Genomic DNA, 22,084 nt, shown 5'->3' with positions numbered 1-22,084 from the left:
GCTTTCATAAAGTAGCAGAAAAATGCACCATGTTGCAACAGGGGTTGAGTTAAAAACAATTTTTCAATCAACAACGATTTAATTACTCGTTATCGGAAAAAGTAATTGGGTTCTATTCTCTATGATGCGTTCCTCCCAACACTGATAATCTGAGTGTACACTTTGCGAGCATAGACAATCTATCAAGTGATCCGTGTAAGTACTATGTCACATCAATGGTAATTTGAAAAGATTTATTGTGGATTTACTAATAACTGTATATTTAATCTGTCCGCATGTCTCACATGCAACATTTCAATAAAGCTGATGGAAAATCGTTGCAACACAAAGACTTTAATAATATATTGGAACACTATTTCATAAACGTTTGCAGCCAGAAAAAAAATTAAAAAAAGAAAGAAGAGTCAAAGAAACACCGCAACTGAAGAAGGTAAAGGCGAAAATGAATAACGTTCTCTAACTGTGGGGCAATCAAAAACGAATACCTATGTTTATATAACATTTTCAAAAAAGTCTATCAGGCCAGAAAATGTAACAAAAAATGACAGACCATATGCTCTTTGGATTTTTTTCTACTTTAAACTATGAAGCAGATGGTTAGCGGGATGTTGCATTTGCATCCATCCGAAGTACCGTAGTTTTCAGACTATAAGGCGCACCCAAGAATCCTAATTTGGCCAGAAAACTGCAATATAAGTATAAACCTTATATACCGGACAATATGAAGGAAAAGCTTAGAAATGCATTCAGTAATTATGGGTATATGTTACCATACTGGAAATGCATACAGTAGTGTCCATACCAGGATTTATGTTAATACTAAATTTGAGCAATTACTGGGCAATGACTGATCGAATCAATAAACGTAGCTGTCCTTATTTTGCAAAACACTACATGCAACTCGAATCGAACCCAAGTAGTGGCGGTGGCACTCTACAACTAGACAGCCAACGGTTCAAATGACATATGACAAGGAGTTAGACTTCATTTCATTATCACACCATTTTTACTTACAGGCAAGGAACACTGATTTGCATAGTGCATTCTGATATGTTAAGGAGTCTCTCCATTTCTTCACCAATGAATGAGAACAGAGAAAAAAAGAAAAAGTCTTTCAACAAAATACTTATGCATGTTAAATCAAGAGTTTATTGGTGTATAAGCGAAGAATTGGAGAGACTGTTTAACCTATTAGAATACACTATGCAAATTGTGAGTAAAAATGGTGTGATAATGGGATGAGCTCGAATGCCATTAGGTACGTCACCTGAACCATGGGTGGTTTGGTGGGAAAGTGTTCTCACTAGCCGTAAGATCAGGCCTGAAAAAATCCAGCCCAACCTAACCCAACCCAACCCATTCCAGCCTGCGGGTATATCAGCCCAAGCCCGGCCAAACCCGACTGATCATCTTGGTTTGAGGGAACAAGCCCAAAGTAAACCTGAACCTTTTTTTTTAGATGTTTTTTAAAGCTTTATTTAACATATGCATATACATTACCATACAAAAATCGTTCGTTGCGTAAACAGTATGCTCACACTGTACAACAAACCAAAATAACTTACTTAGGCGCCCAGGTTAACCCTAAGATTTTTTCGGCCTTGTGCGTTTCGGCTAAAGTACGCAGCTTGGGGTTTACTTAGGGCCGAGTCCCTCAAATCAAGTGCGCGGTTCGAATTGCAGCGCCGAACCGTGCATTTTGGCAAAGTGCAGCGAAATGACACTGAAGGAAATAGCACGGAAAAGAAAATCATATTCTGACGATTACAAGATGCATATTGTGAATTTTTTAGCCGAAAAGTAGAAGAAAAATTTGTAAAACTTGTAAGCTATTAGCAAGAAGCGCAAATGTTGTCTGACGTAAGCCACGAAGAGGTGGAAAGAGGAAGCGGCGCATTTTCTACTGTGACACAGAGGATGAAAATTTCTTTGAATTTCGCTATTTGCAACTAGTAAGCATGTTTTTTATGATAAATGGATCTGAATATAACTTGGGCGCTGAAGTGTGCATTTCTGGGCCGAAGTGTGTTACTCAAGGAAAAATACTATTACTTCAGAAAAATAATTACTTGCGTAAAAGTAAGTGAATGCTGTGTAGATCTTCCACTAAAAAAAAAGAGAGAAGCCTAACCGGCCCGACTTAATGGTTGACGTTTTAAGCCCGGGCCCAAGAGGTTACTTCTAGTTTTCACTCTCAAAATTCGGGTTCGATTCCAATTGCATTCAATGTTTAGCGATTAAGGCCAGTGGCACATAAAATTGCATTGCAATAATATGTACGCTTACACAGGAAAGCCTTTACTGTAATCTCAATTCCATGCAGTTTATAGTCAGTCCGGTGCAGCTTATGTAAAAAAAAAAGCATAGACATTTGTTGGGGGGTACACCTTATAATACGGAAAATATGGTAAATGCTCATAAAATAAATAAGACAGAAAAATGTTTTCACTCTAACAGAAAGCGACAAAACGTTTTCTTAACGCATCTACGTGAAATCAGCACTTCCCTCGTCAGGAAACACCCACATACGTGCGCCAGCTAGCTAACTAGCAAGCCGCAACTTAGTGTGGCGCCTCCTTGAGGCCGCTGCGGCACAGCCGCCGTGATGCGGTGCCCGGGTTTCTCCGTGGCGCCGTGCCATTGCCCGTCAAACGGCCGCGCTTACATCCTGGCATCCCCGGAGGACACGCACATAATCCAGAGACAGAGGAGGATGGGGTTGGGAGCAAGAAGGTCCATCCTGTGCGTCCTGTCGTAGGCTAAGTGGTCAGCGTTGCACCTTCAACCCACTTTGGCCCAGCTGAGGAAGGCGGGGATGTCTCGGACAGGGACGTTGCGCGTCAAAGCTTTCACGCGAAGGTTGCGGTCGTCCGTCAGGAGGACCAACTTGCGGTGGAGACGCACCGTCCCGTCTGAAAGGACAACAAGGCGCACGTGTTACGAGACCGAGTTTCAAATGGAGTTACCCCGTTTGCCGCACTGTAAGCAGTGTTTGAAATAAGCAGTGTTCTCGTTTGCCCGCATCCCAGACGCATCATTTTTGCTGGGGACGCATCGTCTCAAATCAACGTGCGTCCCCGGGACGCAACTTTCTTGACACAAAATTGTCATTATTTACCAATTACTTTTTTTAAACAAAGATTTACTGCACTCCAAACTTTTCGTCAGGCAGATCCGCCATTGTTGTTTTGGTCCCGCGGTTCGAGTTTTCGTCTGCACGCCGATCTCGGCCAACGAGATCTCGTTGTATAGTGAAAGGAAGTCCGTCTTTTTTTAGAGAACCGGCTTTTTTGGCTCAACTCATTAAAAAGAGCCGGCTCTCAAACGGCTCACTTGCTTTGATGATTAATATTACTGATTATGTTGTATAAAGAAGTTAAGAAAAAAAGGAAGTATAAAAGGAGAAAAAAAAAAAAAAAGACAGGTTTGTGGTTATCCCTTTAATCGGTATATTACCAACAATAATTTGATGCAGAAAATGAATTCATAATTTGATGAATAAAACTGAATGAATATAAAGATTTATATTATTTATTTGTCGCTGATTTACGATTTCAACCTCGATAACACTACATTTTGGGGAGCCATAGATCTCTGTTGGGACCCATAGATTTTTGAGCATGCGAGTCCCCGGGACCCATCACTTTTCACAGGTAAAATGAACACTGAATAAGGTCTGCCCGGACGCCCGGGGCGTACATCTTTTACATCGGGCGTAAAACTTACACAACTTCTCTGCCCGGGTGGCCGACAACTTTTTCAAGAAAGAAAAAAAAAAAAAAACTTTCGTTTTTATCTTTTATTTTCTAATTGTTTTCAAATAAAACGTTTGCTTTATTACGATTTTGGTTCGTTTGGCAATTTGCATACTCTGCAGCCAATCGGAAGCCTGCATCGAATAACTTAGTGCTTCTGGACTTTCCCGACAGTATAAGGTCGTGCATTTGCACCATTTTCCAAAGTAGACGCGAAGAGAACACAAGGAAAATAGAGAAGCGGTTAAGAAGCGAGCCAAAACCTCAGCCCCAGAAGATTCAAAAGAAGCTAAAAAAATTCATGACGCTACAAAACGTAAAAGTACATTAAAAGCATCGTGGAAAGAGGAGTTCACGTGGCTTGTAGCAGACGACGCAACGCAAACATTTCATGAATGAAGACGAGTTAATACAGGTACAAACTGATGGCAGATGGAAAACAGAGATGTAATATCATATACATGCAATGAATGTTATAAGTAGATTTATAATAAACTTAATTTTAAAGTGTTGTTCTGTGATATATTCTGATTATCAATCCTTGATACTTTGCAACAATATTTTTCTTTGCGATTAGTCGTCTTATTGTGTTTCAAGTTGAGAAAAATGGGGCAGGGAACTTTATGGCTGGGCAGGCAACTTTTCAGAGTTGTCTGCCCTGCTAACTTTTTCTCATGAGTTTCAGACACTGCTGTAAGGCACAACAGATTCTAAGGTACAATCCTAAAAAATGTTCTTTTGTCATATATTTTTCATACATAAGGTGCAACGGACTACAAGGCCCATGAAATTGAGACAGCAGTAAGAGCTCTCGTGTATAACCATTAGGCACTTAATACATTGACGGCGAATAATTTTACAGTTGCATAGTCAATAAATGTCGCTCATTAAAATCGCAAAACATTGTTTCCTTCCAGAATCGAACACGGTTCTTGGCGGTGAGGGAGCAAACACTTTACACAAGACCACCAGTAATACAGATGGAAAAAGCCTCGTCTTATCATCCCACTATTTTTACTCACAGTGCCAGAAACACTGATTTGCATAGTGCATTTCGTTCTATGTTTCTTCATATTTTCACCTGATTTTATATCCATAATTGCTTAAAAAGCTGGCATATTATTTCGTTGAAAGACTTTCTGTTTTCCTTCTCTGTCGTTCGCAGGGTTATTGATGCACAGGTGAAGAAAAGGAGAGACTGTTCATTTTGGATGTGTATTTTTCAGTATGTGGCTATTATGAAGCAGTTTTAGGGGTCGCTTCTATGAGAGTACCGTATTTTCCGCACTATAAGGCGCACCTAAAAGCCTTATTTTTTTTCAAAAGCTGACCATGCGCCTTATAATACAGTGCGCCTTATTTATGGATCAACATTAAGTTTTCCAACTAACTTGCAGCCGCCGACTAGATTTTCCCCCGAACGCCAAGTAGTACGCGGTGTATGCTGGGATTTATTTACCGGCGTTTCATTGGCTAACCAATGTGTCAATCATTATTTGAATCGATCACTATTGGCTAAAGTTATTCGGAGGTCATGGGGCGGATCCTTTTTATCATTTACAGGCTGGCATTGCTTAAACAGCAAAACAAAGCCTGCAATTGGCCGAAAAAGATGAATGCGTATAGCACGTGGCTGACGGCACACAGAAAGCATTTTTTTCTATTCTGTATTCGTAAATATTTTATTCTCCTGGATTTACTGCACTCATGGATATAAGAGGACATTGGCTGCACATTATTATGAACACAACGACTTCGATGAGCTACTCCGGGTTTTATATTGTCCCTGTATCTTGTTTCAGACTGAACTCGATGTTTCTGTGATAAGCGGTGCAGATAATGGATGGAATGGAGTGTCTATTTTTAAATTCAACTCAATTCCAAGTGTTTATTGTCATATGCACGGTAAAGTTGCGAGCGAAAAAGAAAATAGAAACTAAGGAATGTGTGGCATTTCTTGAATCCCACGACTTTAACCTTCCGAATGATGGAACGATGCATTTGAGTGACATCGTACGGACACCGCATTCGCACGTGTTCTCGACACGTATTTGCGTCTTTGCAAGCTTTGGGAATGTTAAGGGGGTAATAAGTTGGACTGAACTATCTGACTGTTTTGTCGACGTTCCCATTTTAGCGCCTTATAATCCGGTGCGCCTTATAGTGCGGAAAATACGGTATATACGTTAAATGTCAATCCTTGAGTGCCACGTCTAATCCCTATATTGAAAGTATAGAAAAAAGTACAAAAGCATGCAGGCAAATCAGAAACAATGGTGAACACCGCTAAATAAGTTGCATACTTTTCTGGTCAGGTGTGAAGTCCTGGGGCTTATCCTGGCAGTATTGGAGGCAGCAAGACAGGATGACATCATCATTGTTTCCCTGATGACAACAAAGACTCGTGATTGACTGGAACGAGAACCCTACCGGACCCTGACTCGATCAAGACAATCGTTCAAAGGAAGAGTATTCCCGGAAAATTACGAGCGAACTCTGACCTGCTGTCCTGAGGTGTCCTCGCTACGGAAGGCGATGGAATCCAGTTGGGTCCCCCTACTGGTGAGCGCCCGCAATCGCGGCTCGCGTGCGTCGAAAGTCCGCTCCAAGAAGAGCACGGCCTGGCGTGCCTTCTCCTGCACCGAGCGCACGTGTACCGCGTTTCCTCCTCCTTCCACACTCGAAGTGTCCTGGCCTTTGGCTAGGCCGTCTAGCTCTGTAATCACTGCCAAGAAAAAAAACTGAAATCTAATTCGCCACTCATGGATTTTGATGTCTTTTCATACATAGCTTTTACGAGACCGAAATAAAATGGCAGAAATATCATATCTGATCAACCAGTTTGAGTTGACTTATATCACTTTTATATAATCAATGGGAAAAAAATAGAGTGGCTGACTTTTAAAAATGGTCATTAAATCCTGATCAAAATGATATCGAGACTTAGAATAAGGACGTTGGGTTGAGAAAATCCTTAGGGGGCATTTTACCGATGAGAGGCACCATTACGATGTAGCTTCCGCACTGGAGGAGCTTCTTGAGTGCCGCCAAGTGGTCGATGAAGCCGTTTGTGTCTGGTACCAGGTAGAGCGGGCACACCTCAAGCTGCAGCTGCCCACTCGTCTGCAGCACCGCCTGGTGAGTAAAAATAAAAACAATTTAAAAAATCCTCCGTTGTGGGGAAAAATGCTTCACTCTTTATTAAATGTATTCCCATACAGATTTTTTTTTTCCAATCAGCCACAGAACGTGTAGCGTTATCCCCATAATTATGCAAATATGTTACAAAAAATTCCACGTGACCGGGTACTCCAGGAATTTAGTCAAGTTGACCCATCTGGCTTGGTAACTATAAAGCTGTGACAACAATGAAGAAGCACAACACTTTCAAAATGGCAGATCTCATTAACACAACATGTGAGGCTAGCTCCAAAACAGACAGCCATTGTAGTGAACAGCGATTGCACACTACTCTTTTCTGCTTTGAGGTAGGCCGTTGTGGCTTTTCTGTGCTCCCCAATAGCGTCAGGGCTTTCCTGTTATTTTTTGTCCTCGGTGGTACTCGTTGGCTGCCCACTGTGTGTTGTTTGGCTGGCTAGCCTGGCGTTAGCAACAGGTTCGTCCATCTATCGCAATAGCCGTTGCTGGTATTTGTTGTCGCTTCCCGGTTAGCCTGGCCGCTCACTGAGTGTTTTTTGCTCGGCCAGCTACGCGTTAATAAGTCCCGGTTTGCCCCTCCAGTTGGTGGCTCTGTGTGTGTTTATTTTATAAGTTAGCCCCTTTTTGGCTCCTCGCCCTGTTGTACCATTACCTGGGTTACAAAACGCCGAGGCATTCTCCACAAAAACAAACCAGAACACTCGTAACCTCTTTGACTAGTTACATAAAACATAATGGCGACTGGCTTGCTAGGGTGCTCGTGTTCCTCCGCTGACATCACGCTCAGGATAACAAAGGCAAGACATGCAGTCTTCAAATCGCATTATCTCAGAAAATATAACTAAAATACATCGATTTAATTGAGACATTTTAGGCAAAATCCATGTAGTATTTCCTCACGTTTTGCATGTTTAAGAATTTGGGATTACCTTAAGAAAGAAAAGAGAGAAACCCCCCCTAAATTGAAAATTTTTCTCACTATCTACTTGAGCTTACTTGTATTTTCTGGCGGCGTTTCTGCTGCTGCACCAGCTTGTTGGCGAGGGCGTGACGCCGAGCTTTCAGCTGCCGGATGTCGCTCTCGCTGTCTCCCGCTGCTGCTGCCTCCTCCTCCTCTTCTCCGTAGTATTCCTCGTCTTCGGACGGCGAAAGGGACGACTCCACGATGACATCGTCGGCCTGCAACACGACCGAAAATTTGACCTAATGGACACTACTACAGATAACTTTTCTTTTGACATTGCATCATTTTCATGAGTTAGAATTACAGATAACAGAAAACGAGATGTGTAATATTTGTAAAACGCAGTGCACAGCCCGTAGCTCCAGGATTTGGAGAGGATTCAATTGGGAGAATGTGGTTGGATTCTTCATAACACACTGAATCCCTAATGCCCCCAATCAGCAGGTAGGCGCCGTGTATGGCTGACTCCCTATTGGTGTGTGAGTGTGTGTGTGAATGGGTAAGTGTGAAGCACATTGTAAAGCGCTTTGGGAGGTCTTCATTGACTTGAAAAGCACTATATAAATGCAAACCATTTACCATTTATAAAACCCAAAATCAGGAAAATTTGGGGGGAGGGTTCGGCAACCTTGCTGGGGAGCAGGTGTAGCAGTAGATATTGGACACATTTATTTATTTTGGCCCTGTCAAATAACACAAGACCACCGGAAGAAATTATGGGAAGCTCTAAAAGAAATTGGATATGAGATCCCCAAAACAGTTAAAGTGCTCTATTTGAGGATTCTAACGGGAGCTATATTGCAAAAAAGGATGAGTCGGCTACTAGGTAAAAGCTTATTAACAGTGAGGAAACAAGTAATTACAAAAATATGGTATAAACAAGGGCTCCCCACAGTAGGGGCAGTGTGTGTGCACTGTAAAAAATTATTAGTAATGGAGAGGATGACATTTCAAATAAAGGACACCCAATTCAAAGACAAATGGGAAAAATGGATGGACTATAGAAAAACAAAGAACCCTACTTCCGAACAATGAAGGTTGGACGTGTGGTCTGTGCAGCCCTTTGAGACTCCTTGTGATTAAGAACGTCACAAATAAACATGACTCTGAATATGATTTGGGCATAGTTGATATCCCCTAACACTACAATGTTGTCACCATTGCCTTTTGTTTAATTATTGTTCAAAAAGAAAAAAAAAGAAAAAAAGCAAGTAACAAAAATAATATTATTAATAATATTCCGGACTACAAGCCACAACTTTTGTCACAAGCTTTCAACCCAGCAGCCTATGCAATGATGCAGCTAATTTATGCATTTTTTCTAACGGCAGCCCGAGGCCGCCCCAGTAGTAAAGGTACGAGTGAAACACGTGGAATATATGTTTCGAGGAAAACGCAAATTTAATGTAAGTTCCCGCTTTGTGCATGAATAAAACTAGCTTTAACATACCCTCAAAATGGAAAATAAGTCAATCGAAAGGAGAGGGCTAACCATATTAGGATTAATTTAACGAGTGTTTATTTGTACACAAAAAGAAACGGCCAACCAAAGCAGAATTTTATAATCACAAGCGCTGTATAATCCGTAATTTGCGGTTATCATCATTTTATTATTTTCAAAGCGTTACATCACCTCCTTGTCCGACAGAGATTCCTGTCTGGTCCTGCTTTCCAGAGAGGGCGAAGGTGGCGCTACAGAAACATATTTTCCTCCCTTGAAAGCCAGCAGAGGTTCTTCCTGTCCGCAGAGAGCCTCCAGGAAGTACTTTAACACCGTCACCCGTTTGCAGTCAGCTGCTATGGCCTGGACGCAAACACCACACCGACGTGTGAAAATAAGCCCTCTATTTCCGCATCCAGCCTCGTTGTAGGCATGTCGCTTTCGCTGTTGTGTTAGGATACAAATACCGATAGCGGTGAAGTTAGGCGTTACCATGTCAGCGAGCCGGTCGACATAAGAGGGCTCCTGTGGTGCGGCCAATAGGGGAACAAATCCAGCCAGCAGCCCGTCCTCCTTCAGCTGCAGCAACGTGAGCTCCTCGTCGCCCTCCGCTTCGTCCGTGTCCGCTTTATAAAGCGGCACTTCGCCGTGGTCCACGCGGGCCAATGCGTTACACAGGTGGGCCAGGCACTGCCACAAGTCTGGGCTGTCTCTGAGAGATGAGGTGAAGATTTTCAAGGAATAAACAAATATTATGCGAGCAGCACTCACTCTATGCTGCATGGTGGCGGCGGGTTCCACTGCTCTGGGTGGCCCAGCATCCAATCTGACCAAACTTTGATGCTGGGAAGGAGTTCCCGCAAGTATGGGGGGAAATCCGACACTTTGAGCAAGGCCTCTGGTTCGTCTTTGTCCGACGTGGACACGGAGGCTGAGATCAAAAAACAGTAGACGATGTTTTCACTTTACAGTGTGAAATAAAAATGGCATTTTCCATTTTTCAACATCAATAATAAATTATCTTGCGTTCTCAAGATCTTTGCAGTGTTCGTGTGCATTTCAAATTACGTCTCCAAGATGCAATTTGTCGACATCTTTTCAGATGCTGGTCTGCTATTTGTTTGCATCACGGCTTCATGAATAAGCAGGTATGCTAAAGGCTGAACTGCCTCCCAAAATGCCTTTCTCTTCATTTAATTCATAATCTAGTGTGCTTTGTAAAGACTTTGTGTGTCCGCAATACAAAACTGTATTTTTTTGGGTGATGGCTATTGATCCAAGGCTTTCAATAATGCTAAACTGAGAAGCAAAAACATGATAACCATTGAACAAAGCTTGCGATTATCAAGAAATATAAAGAAGGCCCTTACCCTTGCCAATTTGCATGGCTATAACTAATTGTTCTATTATTAGAAAAAAGGAAGCAATTAAAGCAAGTAACTCTTCTGAGGCACGTTGCCTTTGTACTCCCCCCCCTCTGCATCCACCTGCAACTCCACTCGACTACTTCTAGTATAATAAAATTTAATTTTTCCTAAACATTCCAATTTATTTATGTTATGTAATTATATGGACATGTATTACACATAATTGTTATATAGTAGATATACCATTTTGTTATTTTTATGTTTTTATCAGGGGTACCGCCAGTTTGGCTCGCATTAGCTAAAACACATTGGTTCTTATACATTGCCATATAGCGATTTCTCTTTGCAAACGTACCTCAGAACGGATTAACGTCGTATAAATTTACTGTATTGTAACCTGCATTGGCTCCCTGATAGCTTAAGATGTGATTTTAAGGTTCTGTTGGTAGTTTACAAAATCATGCATGGACTTGCTCTCTCATATCTTTCAGATTTAATTTAATGTTCCGGTCCGTAGCCTACGCTCTGAAAATGCTGGTGTACTAGTCATCCCAAGAGCCAAGAAGAGATCCGCAGGTTCGAGAGCATTCTTTATTGGGGCCCCAGAGTTGTGAAATACTCTTCCCCTCGAGATTTGATCTGCAACCTCAGTGGAAATGTTTAAATCTAATCTTAAAACACACTTCTATTCTATAGCATATGAATAATCTATATTTTATGTTGACAATATTAGGGGTTTGTGTCATAATAGTCTGTAGTTTACAATAGTCTTTGATCTATCCAGCCCTTTGAGACTCTTTGTAATTAGGGGCTATACAAATAAACATGACTTGTAACTTGTGCGATAGCTGTAATAGCATCAAAGTACCTTTGGGGCTGTCAGTGAGCAGGTTTGTGCAGCATTGCACCATCAGTGCAAACATAGCAAGGCCGAGCTCCATGCTCTGTTCCTGCAGCATTGTTCGACGCTCTCCTCCTCCGTCTTCATCTCCCCCTCCTGAGATGCAAACAATGAAGCACGAGTAGGTCAAACCAGTTCACGTTATACGTGTATGTGTCCAAGCTTTACCCCGTGTGAGGGCGTTGTGCACAGTGAACATGTTGATTGTCATGATCTGCAGAAGTTCCGTGCTGCCGAGCAGTGACAGGCCGCGTTGGAGCAGCGCACGGAACTCCTGCAGAACCCGCCTGGACACCCTGGGAAATGACTCCATCCTGCCATCACACAGAAGAAAAGGGTTTTCTATTATTCTATTTTTTGAGGTCCTGTTATTAGAGCACACGGACTTGACTCACCCCACTTTAGTGAAGAGCTTTCCGTGTGCATGCAGGAAACTAAGGATGAATCTTTTGTTGAGCTGAAAAGAAAACGTGAGACAAAAGGTAATCAAGGAATGTTTCAAATTCCCCCAAACCTTGCAGACATATTGTCCATTATGATTGTTCTCTTGTCCCATTTTGCTCGACGCTTATGACAATCCTATTTTTTATTTGTTTTTAACACGCATACTGTATTCTTTTTTAACCTAAAATAAAACTGTGGATGTGCGTTATACATGAGAGTTAGGGCTTTGGCGTCGAGTATCAAACACATTTGATTGCTTTAACATTCGCCTGCCATATTCTTTGAGTAAACAGGGGACAGAGCACAAGGCACGCGCTCAAAGTACAAAACACTGCGGTACGTCTATGATCGGAGTTTCCTTTAATGTTCAAGGAACGATGACAGTGAATGCAATTTGTTCCGCTTCCGGGCAACAAGCGATGCCAACAGTGCTGTAAAAAATTGGGTTCACATTTTATGCAACGCAGCCCTCATTCGCATTTTCTATCGCGGCATTAGTTAATATGTGCTCATATTCGTATTTGCTATCTGACTGTGTGTAGCCGCTATATTGAAAGGTGACAAACTCCCCAAAAAATGTGACGTAAACAATGTGGGGGAGAGCAGAAAACCGCACCACTGAACATTGTGTCTGGTGTGCGGGGACACAGCGCTGTTGCCGTTCCTTACCCAAATACCCACGTTTTCGGCAACGGGTTTGCGCTAGGCTGTAGATAGTATATTACGGTATTATATTACGGTTCTTGCGCTATGATTTATTAGACAAAGATATTGCTGACCACAATCTCAAAACATTAAATGTAATCACATCTCCCCACCCACACTCCTTTGAACACGTGACCCCATCGCCTCAACATTTGTCACCTACAATGCTTATAGTCGAGAAAAAATTAAAACAACATTCTATAACACATATTAATCGAAAACGTTATACATGAGTGCCCGTTAAACTCTGAAAAATACGGTAGCTTGTGCGTCTTACCTCACTTGCGCCAAGCCTGCTGAGCTCTCCATCTTGCTCAGCATCGCCGGCATGTCGACCAGGGTGCAGCCAGACCTCAGATCGCGCCCCGTCCTCGGGCCCGACTCGCCCCCTGATGGCGGGCCCCCTGGAACTGCCGTCCGGTTCTTCTTGCCTCCGGCTGCGCTCCAGCTGCTCAGTCTTGCGCTTGGCCTCCTCGAACAGACTCGTCAGGCTCTCCCTAGCAGTCAAGATGGGGTTGGAGGCTGCCAGGCTACGCATGTAGTAATAGACAGCGTCCATCTTGCGCTTCTGTGAGTCGGGGTCAATGGTGGTGGATCAATATGGGATGCCAACGGGGCTCGGCTGTTGAGTCACTCACCGTGTAGACCGCCAGAAGTGCCAGTTGGTTGTAAGGGCGGCCATTTTTGGGGGCGATTTGCTGGGCTTTCAAGTACCAGCTAAGAAAAAAAATAGTTCCCAGATATTGAAATTAATATATAGTGAAAGCAAAGCCTCACAATTTAAATCGATATGCAAAGTCACTCCTGTTGCGCACCTGCGGGCTTTTCCATAGTTGGCCGACTCACTGGCTTGTTCTCGATAGCGAGCGATGTCCCCTTGACAGATCAGGCAGCGCTGTGCACTTATCAGGGCATACTTCACCTAAGGGAAGTTACACTCATTATTTGAGATTGCACAATCTCAAAATGTTTGGAAAAATGTTTTACTCCCAACCCCGGTGCTGTAATCCCCTGTTTACGGAGGATAATGGAGACAAGAATCTTTCAGGGATATGCAGAAATCTGCCACATTAGCTCCCCCATTTTTAACATATTTCTTTGCCGCTTGCAGCCATAATCGGGGATAATGGAAAGAGGGCACACAGGTGTTTTTCAATTTAGGAGGAAAGAGCAGGAAAAACAATGAGCCGCCACTCACGACACAAATTTTCTCTCTGGGCCTCTGCTCTCAGCAATATTTGACTGGGGATAATGGGTCACGGCAACAACAGTTTTTATTTCAGATGGGCCACAATGGTACGTTTCAGCCATACAAACGCCCCCCGATTCCTCAACACACTCCAAGAAAAGTGACAAAAATACGCACTGCCGGTGCCCACATGAAGCAATATGGGATTTGGGGATAGTAAAACGCAGCTGCACAAGTGCAATTGATTTGAGGAGGAAATAACTAAAAAAAATGATCCGCCTGTCCTGAGAAAAGTGCACTCTGCTGGTCCCCGCTCGCAGCAATAAGGAATTGGGAATAATTGATCACTTCAGCGGAAGGAACCATGAAAAAAAAGAGAAGGCGGTCCGATATTGTGAATTTTTGTTTAATATTTTTGGGAACATGATGCCCTGAACCGTGAAGTAAAAACATGAAAACATTCATTCCACATCTATTTTCCAGGTCAATTTTGGCATACCGTTTTGCGCAATGGCCGCGCCCTGATGGCCATGCCGTCCATGTAGTCTTCCAGTTGGAACTGGTAGACCGTCTGCAGCTTCTGGAGCAGAGCGTCAAAGAAGCGCGCCCCCTGCAAAGAAAAGACACGCGTGCAGGTCAGCGAGAGCGGCTCGCCAGTTTTGGTGCCCTTCCTAGATTGCGGTCGACCTCGTCAAGCAGCGCGAGTAAGAGATTCCGTATGCGCTGCGGATTTTCGGCGGCGGGGTCCTTGAGCAGTTGGCGGAAGCGCTCGATGACCTGGTAGAAGACGTTTTTCCACAGGGCCTGGTCGACGCTTTGGGAGTCGGCCAGCTCCACGTCACTTAAGACCACGTGCTCGTACACACTCAGAAGCTCCGCCCTGACATAAAACATAGGAGTTAGTCATCATCACCTGATCTTTCGGAAATGTCATCCAACAATTTATGTATACAGTAATCCCTTCCTGTATCGCAGTTTACTTATTAGAGTTTTGCTACTTCACGTGTTTTCATCGTGTATGTGTTCTGCATTCTGATTGGCTAAACCAGGTGTCAGTAAAAAGCGGCTCTGGATCAGCATGCAGCTCCTTGGCGCTACTTACTTTCCAATAATTATAGAAAGATACAGTATGGGGTTCCTTACTTGTAAGGCTTATATAAGACTTAGTTTTTTTCTCCGATTTTTTTTATCGGTCCAACATGGCTCTTTCAACATTTTGGGTTGCTGACCAGAAAAGAAAACGTCCATGTGGGGGCACCAAAGTGGATCGTGTCCTTATTACGGTTGCGCAATAAAGCGGAACTATTATTATTTTGTTCTTCGGTTTCAATGTATAAAAGTCATGTCATGTCTATTTGTTTGGCCCTTAATCACAAGGAGTCTCAAAGGGCTACACAGAAAACAGATTATTGCAAACCAGACTATTGTGACAGCATCCCCTGATCTAAAACCTACACGAGGGCAAGGAAAAACTCAAAAACCTCAACATGAAGAAAATGAAGAAACCTTGAGAAGGGAACGCACATGAGGTAGTGGTACAAAAAACCTTATTCAGTTGATTTGAGTACTAGGAGAAAAATACATAGACTATCATATAAATGTTAATTATCATTTACAGTGGAAACCCTCCATAGAAGTCGTTGCCATGTTTGTCCAGTATATTGCTGCTACACTGTGCTCATTAGGCACAGTAGACAATACAGTGACAGCAAGTGCTCAAATATTACACAATGTTCCGGTAAGTCTACTGAATAGTGAAAAATTCAAATACTATCATCATTTACTAGCATAATAGTTGTTTTAACATCAATCGTACAGTCTTTAAAAAATAAATAATAATGTTCCTACTACTCAGTTTTCGCGGGACCTTTTTGGAACGCCACCCCAAAAAAAACGAAGGGTGACTGCGCTTTATGTTAAAAAGCAAAACAAATATTTGCACTGCGACAACCTGAGCTGGGCCATGCGTTCCAGTCCGTCTGCGCTGATTCTGTCTCTGGACAGCAGGTTGCTGAGCTGGACTTCTTGGGCGTCAGCCGCTCTCAGCATGCGGCCAAGTTCGCCTCTGGCCAGCTGCTCAACCTCCTCAGCCGAACGGGGGTAACCTCTGTACGCGTGGGCCGGAGCGTACGGTCCATTGGCCCCCTGGTGGGGCACCGCCAAAGGGAAGGGGTAGCGCTGGGCAACAGGCGAAGGACAGGAGTAGGGATCGTCCGCTTTTTGGAATTTGTAGTAGGCCAGAGCGGCCGCCTGCTGCCGCAACACCGGAGGGCTCCCGGCCACTTCGTCGTCCGTGTCCAGAAAGTGAAGCTGTCCGAAGCCTCCTTGAGAGTAGACGGTCTGCGGGAGGGAGTGCCGGCTGGTCGGGCCCAGTGCCGGTTTCTGGTCGGGATTGTTGGGATCCCATAGCCGTCTCGTACTTCCGCCGCGACCTCCTCTAGCCCTGACGGCTGCTCCCCCTCGAGCCTCGCCAAAGAGCTTCCGTCGCCCCCATTCTGGAGAGTTGGCAGGGTCTTTGCGAGATGGCAGCACCAGGATACCTGCCGGGGTGTGTACGCACTTTAGTTACAGCTCTCTTGTCAGTTCAAAGGTTTTTGGGTTTGTGGCTTTTTATTTGGGCTCAGAACAAAAATGCACATCAAATATTAATTAACAAAAGGAAAAAACATAATATTGCACAATATCAGGTGTACAATACAATGTACCACATAAACACGTGCCCTAAGTGCCAAAGCAGAGGCCTTTAACTACCTACTCCTATTCCATTTTTTTCTTCCACGATAGAAAAAAATCTAAATCAAAACAAGAAAACCGAATATACTACCCTACAAAAGGGGAATTTTAAATAAATAACATTTCAGGCCTGCAAACATACCACAAGCAACTGCCATAACATATAATACCCAAAGAAAATCCTGAAATATTAATCTTAAAATAATTTATTGACACATCGCTTATAATTATTTTTAAGTTATATACATTGGGGAGATTTTAAGGTCATCATGTAAATAATTTCATAAATGAATTCCTCTTAGGTGACCTAAAGGCTTTACAATGTTGTACCAGAATATTGGAACTTGAAATTATGGATTCTCCTTAAATGATGAGCATCTGTTGCTGGGAGTTGCTTACTTGATTTAGATACGAATACTTTTTAAGTTACAATATCTAAGTTAGTTTAGATAGCCAAGTTTATCAAGATTTTTTAATTAAGCTATAAATTCAAGTTTGAACACATTTGATTTTAAGAAAAAAAATTGCATGTTCTTTGCATCAAGAATTATGCACAAGCCTAACAGCTTTTTTTCTACATTCGAATAAGCGTGTCTATAAAGTTACTCTATGCAAAGAATTGATGAACTATTCATGTGAAGATTTTTTTGTCAAACATATATCTACATCCATTTATCACTGCAATGTTCTTATTTAATTTGGATGGTGTACTGTTATTATGGGGTGTCCGGCTAATATCATGGTTAGGAATCACTCCCAGAAGCAACTTTTTCTATTTGAACATAACCTATTTTCATTTCTATTTCAATGTCTTAAATGGGAAGCGGAGGACAAAAAAAACACCCTGAGAACTAAACAAAGAATGAGTGTTGCACAAAAACTGTGGGCCGCAAACTATGGCCAGCGGGCCGGACATAGCCCGCCATCAGTTATTTTCGATTGTTCTCAGCTTAGGGATGCTGCTGGAAAAGTGAATTTCCCTTCGGGGATGAATAAAGTATCTATCTATCTATCTATCTATCTATCACATTTGGTCTGGCCCCCTAAACAATACCAGAGAGCATTTTGAGGTCCCCCTTATTTTAAAAACCCCAAAAAGAGTGTGCATTTTTGGTTGTAACAGGATTGGGCCGTGTCAGTGAGAGCGCCAAACTCATACCACTGGACTATCAGTAATATAGATATATAGAAATATGAAAAGATGTTGGGTTTTATCTCATTGTCACACCATTTTTTTTTGTCACGGTACCAGAGACAAAGGCTAATTTTATCGTGCATTTCACATGTTACAATGACAATGAATACATTTGTCACTTACAATGCTTAGAATGGAATAGAAGAAAATAATAAAATTTATTGTTATTATATTGTAATGTGAAACACTCAATGAAGATAACATCAGCTCTGGTACAATGACAAAAAATAGTGCGACAATAAGATAAAAAGGTACTGCCTTTTCGCAAGTCATCTATATCACCAATGGTCCAGTGCCCTGACAACATAGCTGAACTTGGACGTGTTAAAACTGTGCAGGGCTCAACAAAAAGTGTTAATCGCAGTGATGTTATTTTTTTCAGACTTTTGTTTTGCGGAGAATCAAGAAGAGTTATTTGATTGTGTCTTCCTGGAAAAACATCATGTTTTTTTACATTCAGGTTATTTTGCAATCGTCGCACTTTTTCTGTTAAAAACTCACCCCAACCCCTTATCCGTGAGGGAAAAAGTTAAATGGCCCTCACAGGAAAATGTTTAGGGACCCCTGCATTAAAAACTTCTCCTTTACTTGTCCGAATCAAGTAAAATGTTCATGAATTGTAATAAAAAAAATAGATATATACTTTTATGTATCCAATCCAGACATTGACGTACCTCCGCCACGGCTTCCAGTGGCCGGCCTGTGTTTGCCGCCTTCCCCGGGGGCGATCTTGAGAACTCCTCGCCCGGGGACTATGGCCCCTTTGGACCTGTCAGGAAAATCTCCGGCTCCGTCCATGATGCGGCCAAACCGGCCTCCTTCCCCGGAGTCGGCTGAGGACTCCTCATCAGTGATGCGATCGACACGGCGAGATCCGCGGGCTCCTCTTGGCGGTCGGGCGGGCCTGCTGGTCGGGTCCAGGCCTGTGGCGCTGCCGGCCGAGCTGCTGCTATATGTGCGCCGGCGCGAGCGTCGGATGTCGGATTTGGAATAGCGCTTTGAGGCAGGTGCAGGGTGGTCCAAGTTCACCCGGTCGGAGCGTTGGCCTTTTTGTTCGCCGTTCCTCTGCATCAAGGAACCTCTGTGGCCTTCCCTGGTTCCATCAGCGTTGTTTCTTCCCCTTTCCTCATTTGGACGAGTCTCTCTTGCTATGGGGTCCTTACTGCCCTCAGATCTCTCTTTTTCCTTCTCAATTGGCCCAGGGCGATTGCTCTTCTCCTTTACACCGCCTCTTTTCTGGCGTTTTCCCCTTTTCCCTGAGTCCGCCACAGCCCCCTGTTTTCCCTGGTTGGTTGTTTTTGCCCTCTCTCCAGCTGTATACTCGCCATTTTCCCGGGACGAGTTCCCCTTGATGCTAAGTTTTTCCACATTTCCCACAAGTTTTTGTACTGTGTCTTTTCCCGTTACCTGTTTTAAATCAATCTTGTTCAGTTCCTCAGATTTGGCATTTCCCTGAGAGCGTTTCCTGTGGTTATCGTTGACATTTACCTCTTTTTCTTTGTAATTGCAATTCTCAGAAGCAGTCTTATCCAGGTTTTGCGTCTCTGCGCTATTTTTCACCGGAACATTGCGGCGGCTTCCAGGTTGGTAAAATTCACGATCAGGTTTGCGGGCTTTCTTGGTCCTGGCAGACCCGGGAGTGTCAAGACCTCCTCTGCAATTTTCAGCCACAACTTTCTCCAGAGCTGCCTCGCTATGGGTTTGGGGAGTTTTAACGCCGTCACCTTGCATCTTTTCATCAGTGTGTGCAGGGATTTTCTTTTTACTGTTGTTCGGCTTGGGATCGCAAGGGTCCGCCCTCAGGGTTTCGCTGTAGTCACTCTGAGAGTTTTCGGCATCGTCGCTAGCTCGGCGCTGGCCTCTCTGTCCGGGTCCTCGCTGGTAACGCGCTAAGTCTGGTCGTCGCCATTGCTTTTTCGTCATGTAACCTTCATCTGCACTCCAAAAACAAACAAGCATTTAGCAATCTGAATTCCCAAATTTACATCTGCGCCCTAATGTGTCTGTATTCATTCCAATCGACAAAGATAGATAAAGTGCATTGATACAAATGTCATTCCAAGGAAAAACAAATTGTGATGACAAGTCGACTTAAAAGGCGGCAAGGTTGATGAGTGGTTAGCGCGTCTGCGGCACAGTTCTGAGGTCATGGAATCAAACCTTCCAGTGTGGAGTTTACATGTTCTCCCAGTGCTTGTGTGGGTTTCCTCTAGGCAAAATCCTGTGTGTCAGGTTAATTGGCCGGTCTGAATTGTCCCTAGGTATGAATGAGCGAGTGAGTTGTTTGTCCCTAGGTGCCTTGCGACTGGCTGGCAACTAGTTCAGGCTGTCCGCTGCCCGAAGAAAGCTGGGATGGGCTCCAGCAATCCTAATGAGGATAAGCGGTGCAGATAATGGAAGTCAACCTAAATGCTGCATTCTGGAAAAAATCAAATGCCTTGGAATTTAGTTTGATCTTAAAGAATGTGACCAATTCGGCTGTGTGAAAAGCAACAAGTGAATTGGAATTGTCTTCATTGTCATTGATAACAAAATAGTGAACCCTATCAAGAACAAGATTAGTAGTGACACTCCAGGATCAACCTATCATAAGATACCTAAAAGAAAAACTATAAAATAAATAAATAATAATCGCATATATTTACAAGGTTTTGCTTGTGGACTGGCCTAAGCTGCAAGTGCATCATAAAATAGTGCAATGACAATTAGCAGCGACACTTTGCAAAATATAGTGGTCGGCGGCGCCCTCTCTTGGCTGCGGCTGCATCGGGTCAGATGCAATCGACATTTCGTTCTGTGTACATTGTTACACAGAATGACAATACAAGGAAATTATTATTATTATTATTATAAAAGTAAAGAAATAAAATCTAAATATTCATTGATCCCTACATAATCGTGTGCGCTTGATCAAAGTGGTGAATGCCAGGGGAATAAACTGTCTCTGAGCATGTTAGTCCTTTAAGGGATCTGTAGCACTTGCCAGAAGGCAACAGGTCACACATTTTCTCCCAGGAAGTACAAAAGATCCTAGACGTTATGTGTAAAACATAAATGCATCACTACCTTTGCAACGACTGCCCAAACCATCACTCTATGGGCGATCACATGTTCTACTTCGTGTAGTGTATATGCTTTTGGACTTTTAACAGATAGTTAACAATTCCCACTATTGAGAGAAACCAAAATAATCAAGTGTTTGCATTTAGTTCGCCATCAATTCAGATACCACTTCCCAACTTTCCCTAACTCTCTCTTTGGTTGCCCTGGTGACGTCAGTACACTTCTTAGTTAAGTAGACTGTAAGCCATTTTACGCACATGGTTTTGTGTTAAATTATAAGCGTGCATGAAGCAGTTAAAACAAGATATCGAACGCAATCAAAAACAAAGCAACCCCATTCTTAGGGTAGATTTAGATTTAGCACGGTTAGCATTAGCTTCAGTCGCGTAAACACTGGCCAAGCGCACGCGGGTTTGACAGGTTCAAAATATCACTGAAGGCTGTCATTCGGTCACTGTTTTGATATCCTTTCGTTCATACCTCGCTCGAATGAACAATTGGACGCGTTAACGCCTTGTGTTCGAAGTTCGGCGGCAGAGATAAGCACTCGGTCTAGCTGCTCCGCCATCTTGATTGGCCTCAACACCAACAACACTATACGCCAGAGGGATACGGAGGCCGAGAAGGGACAGACATATTCAGTGAAAACGTCATTTCGTAGTGCGATTCGTTACTCTATTTTGTCATATTTTTTTTAAATTAAAGTCATCACAGCGTCCATCTTATCTGTTTTTTGTGTGAATATTGACCCTTCATTTGTTTTTCACTTCTTTATTTCGCGTTTTTACTTATTTTGCAAACAACGCGTTTCGAACAGTCCATTGTCAGCTCCAATTGGGGTGCATATCTGCGTTATATCCACTAGATGTCGCAACTACTCTCTCTTCCACGTGAAATCCAATTGAAAATAAAACGATATTTTAGTGTATTTCGACATAAAACGTTTGTGACTTATATTCAGGGCTGGAAGGGTTACTTTAAAAATATGATCCGATACAGATTGTAGTTACCAGTGGTGGGCCGTCGAGGCCTGCAAGCCCTTCTCGGCTGACCCCCAAATGTCTGAATCATGAGATGTTATGAACATTTTGTCCATGAATTCTTATAAAATCATTTCTAATAGTCCCTCAGTTTCCTTTGATTGCTTTTTCCCTGGCTGTGATGCTTT

General features: G+C 43.0%; 1 protein-coding gene across 1 annotated transcript; it reads right to left on the bottom strand.

Annotated features, from left to right (window-relative positions):
• Positions 1 to 216: 216 nt before the first annotated feature.
• smg6 (SMG6 nonsense mediated mRNA decay factor) lies at positions 217 to 21,503 on the bottom strand. Its single transcript, XM_088320998.1, has 19 exons — positions 21,397 to 21,503; positions 18,528 to 19,787; positions 15,877 to 16,465; positions 14,613 to 14,805; positions 14,425 to 14,535; positions 13,552 to 13,658; positions 13,375 to 13,453; positions 13,014 to 13,304; positions 11,983 to 12,044; positions 11,756 to 11,901; positions 11,555 to 11,683; positions 10,091 to 10,250; positions 9,812 to 10,031; positions 9,512 to 9,682; positions 7,911 to 8,093; positions 6,746 to 6,890; positions 6,257 to 6,480; positions 6,059 to 6,140; positions 217 to 2,912 (listed from the first exon to the last, which is right to left on the bottom strand). Exons 1-19 carry the CDS (start codon positions 21,482 to 21,484, stop codon positions 2,782 to 2,784), a joined length of 4,371 nt encoding a protein of 1,456 aa, XP_088177124.1. The 5' UTR covers positions 21,485 to 21,503; the 3' UTR covers positions 217 to 2,781.
• Positions 21,504 to 22,084: the final 581 nt, after the last annotated feature.

Source organism: Urocampus carinirostris, chromosome 17 (genome assembly GCF_059441175.1).
Source record: "Urocampus carinirostris isolate Australia breed hairy pipefish chromosome 17, RoL_Ucar_1.0, whole genome shotgun sequence".
Lineage (NCBI taxonomy): Eukaryota > Metazoa > Chordata > Actinopteri > Syngnathiformes > Syngnathidae > Urocampus > Urocampus carinirostris.
Note: the sequence above shows the minus strand (reverse complement) of the source record. Positions and strands in the feature narration are given on the sequence as shown.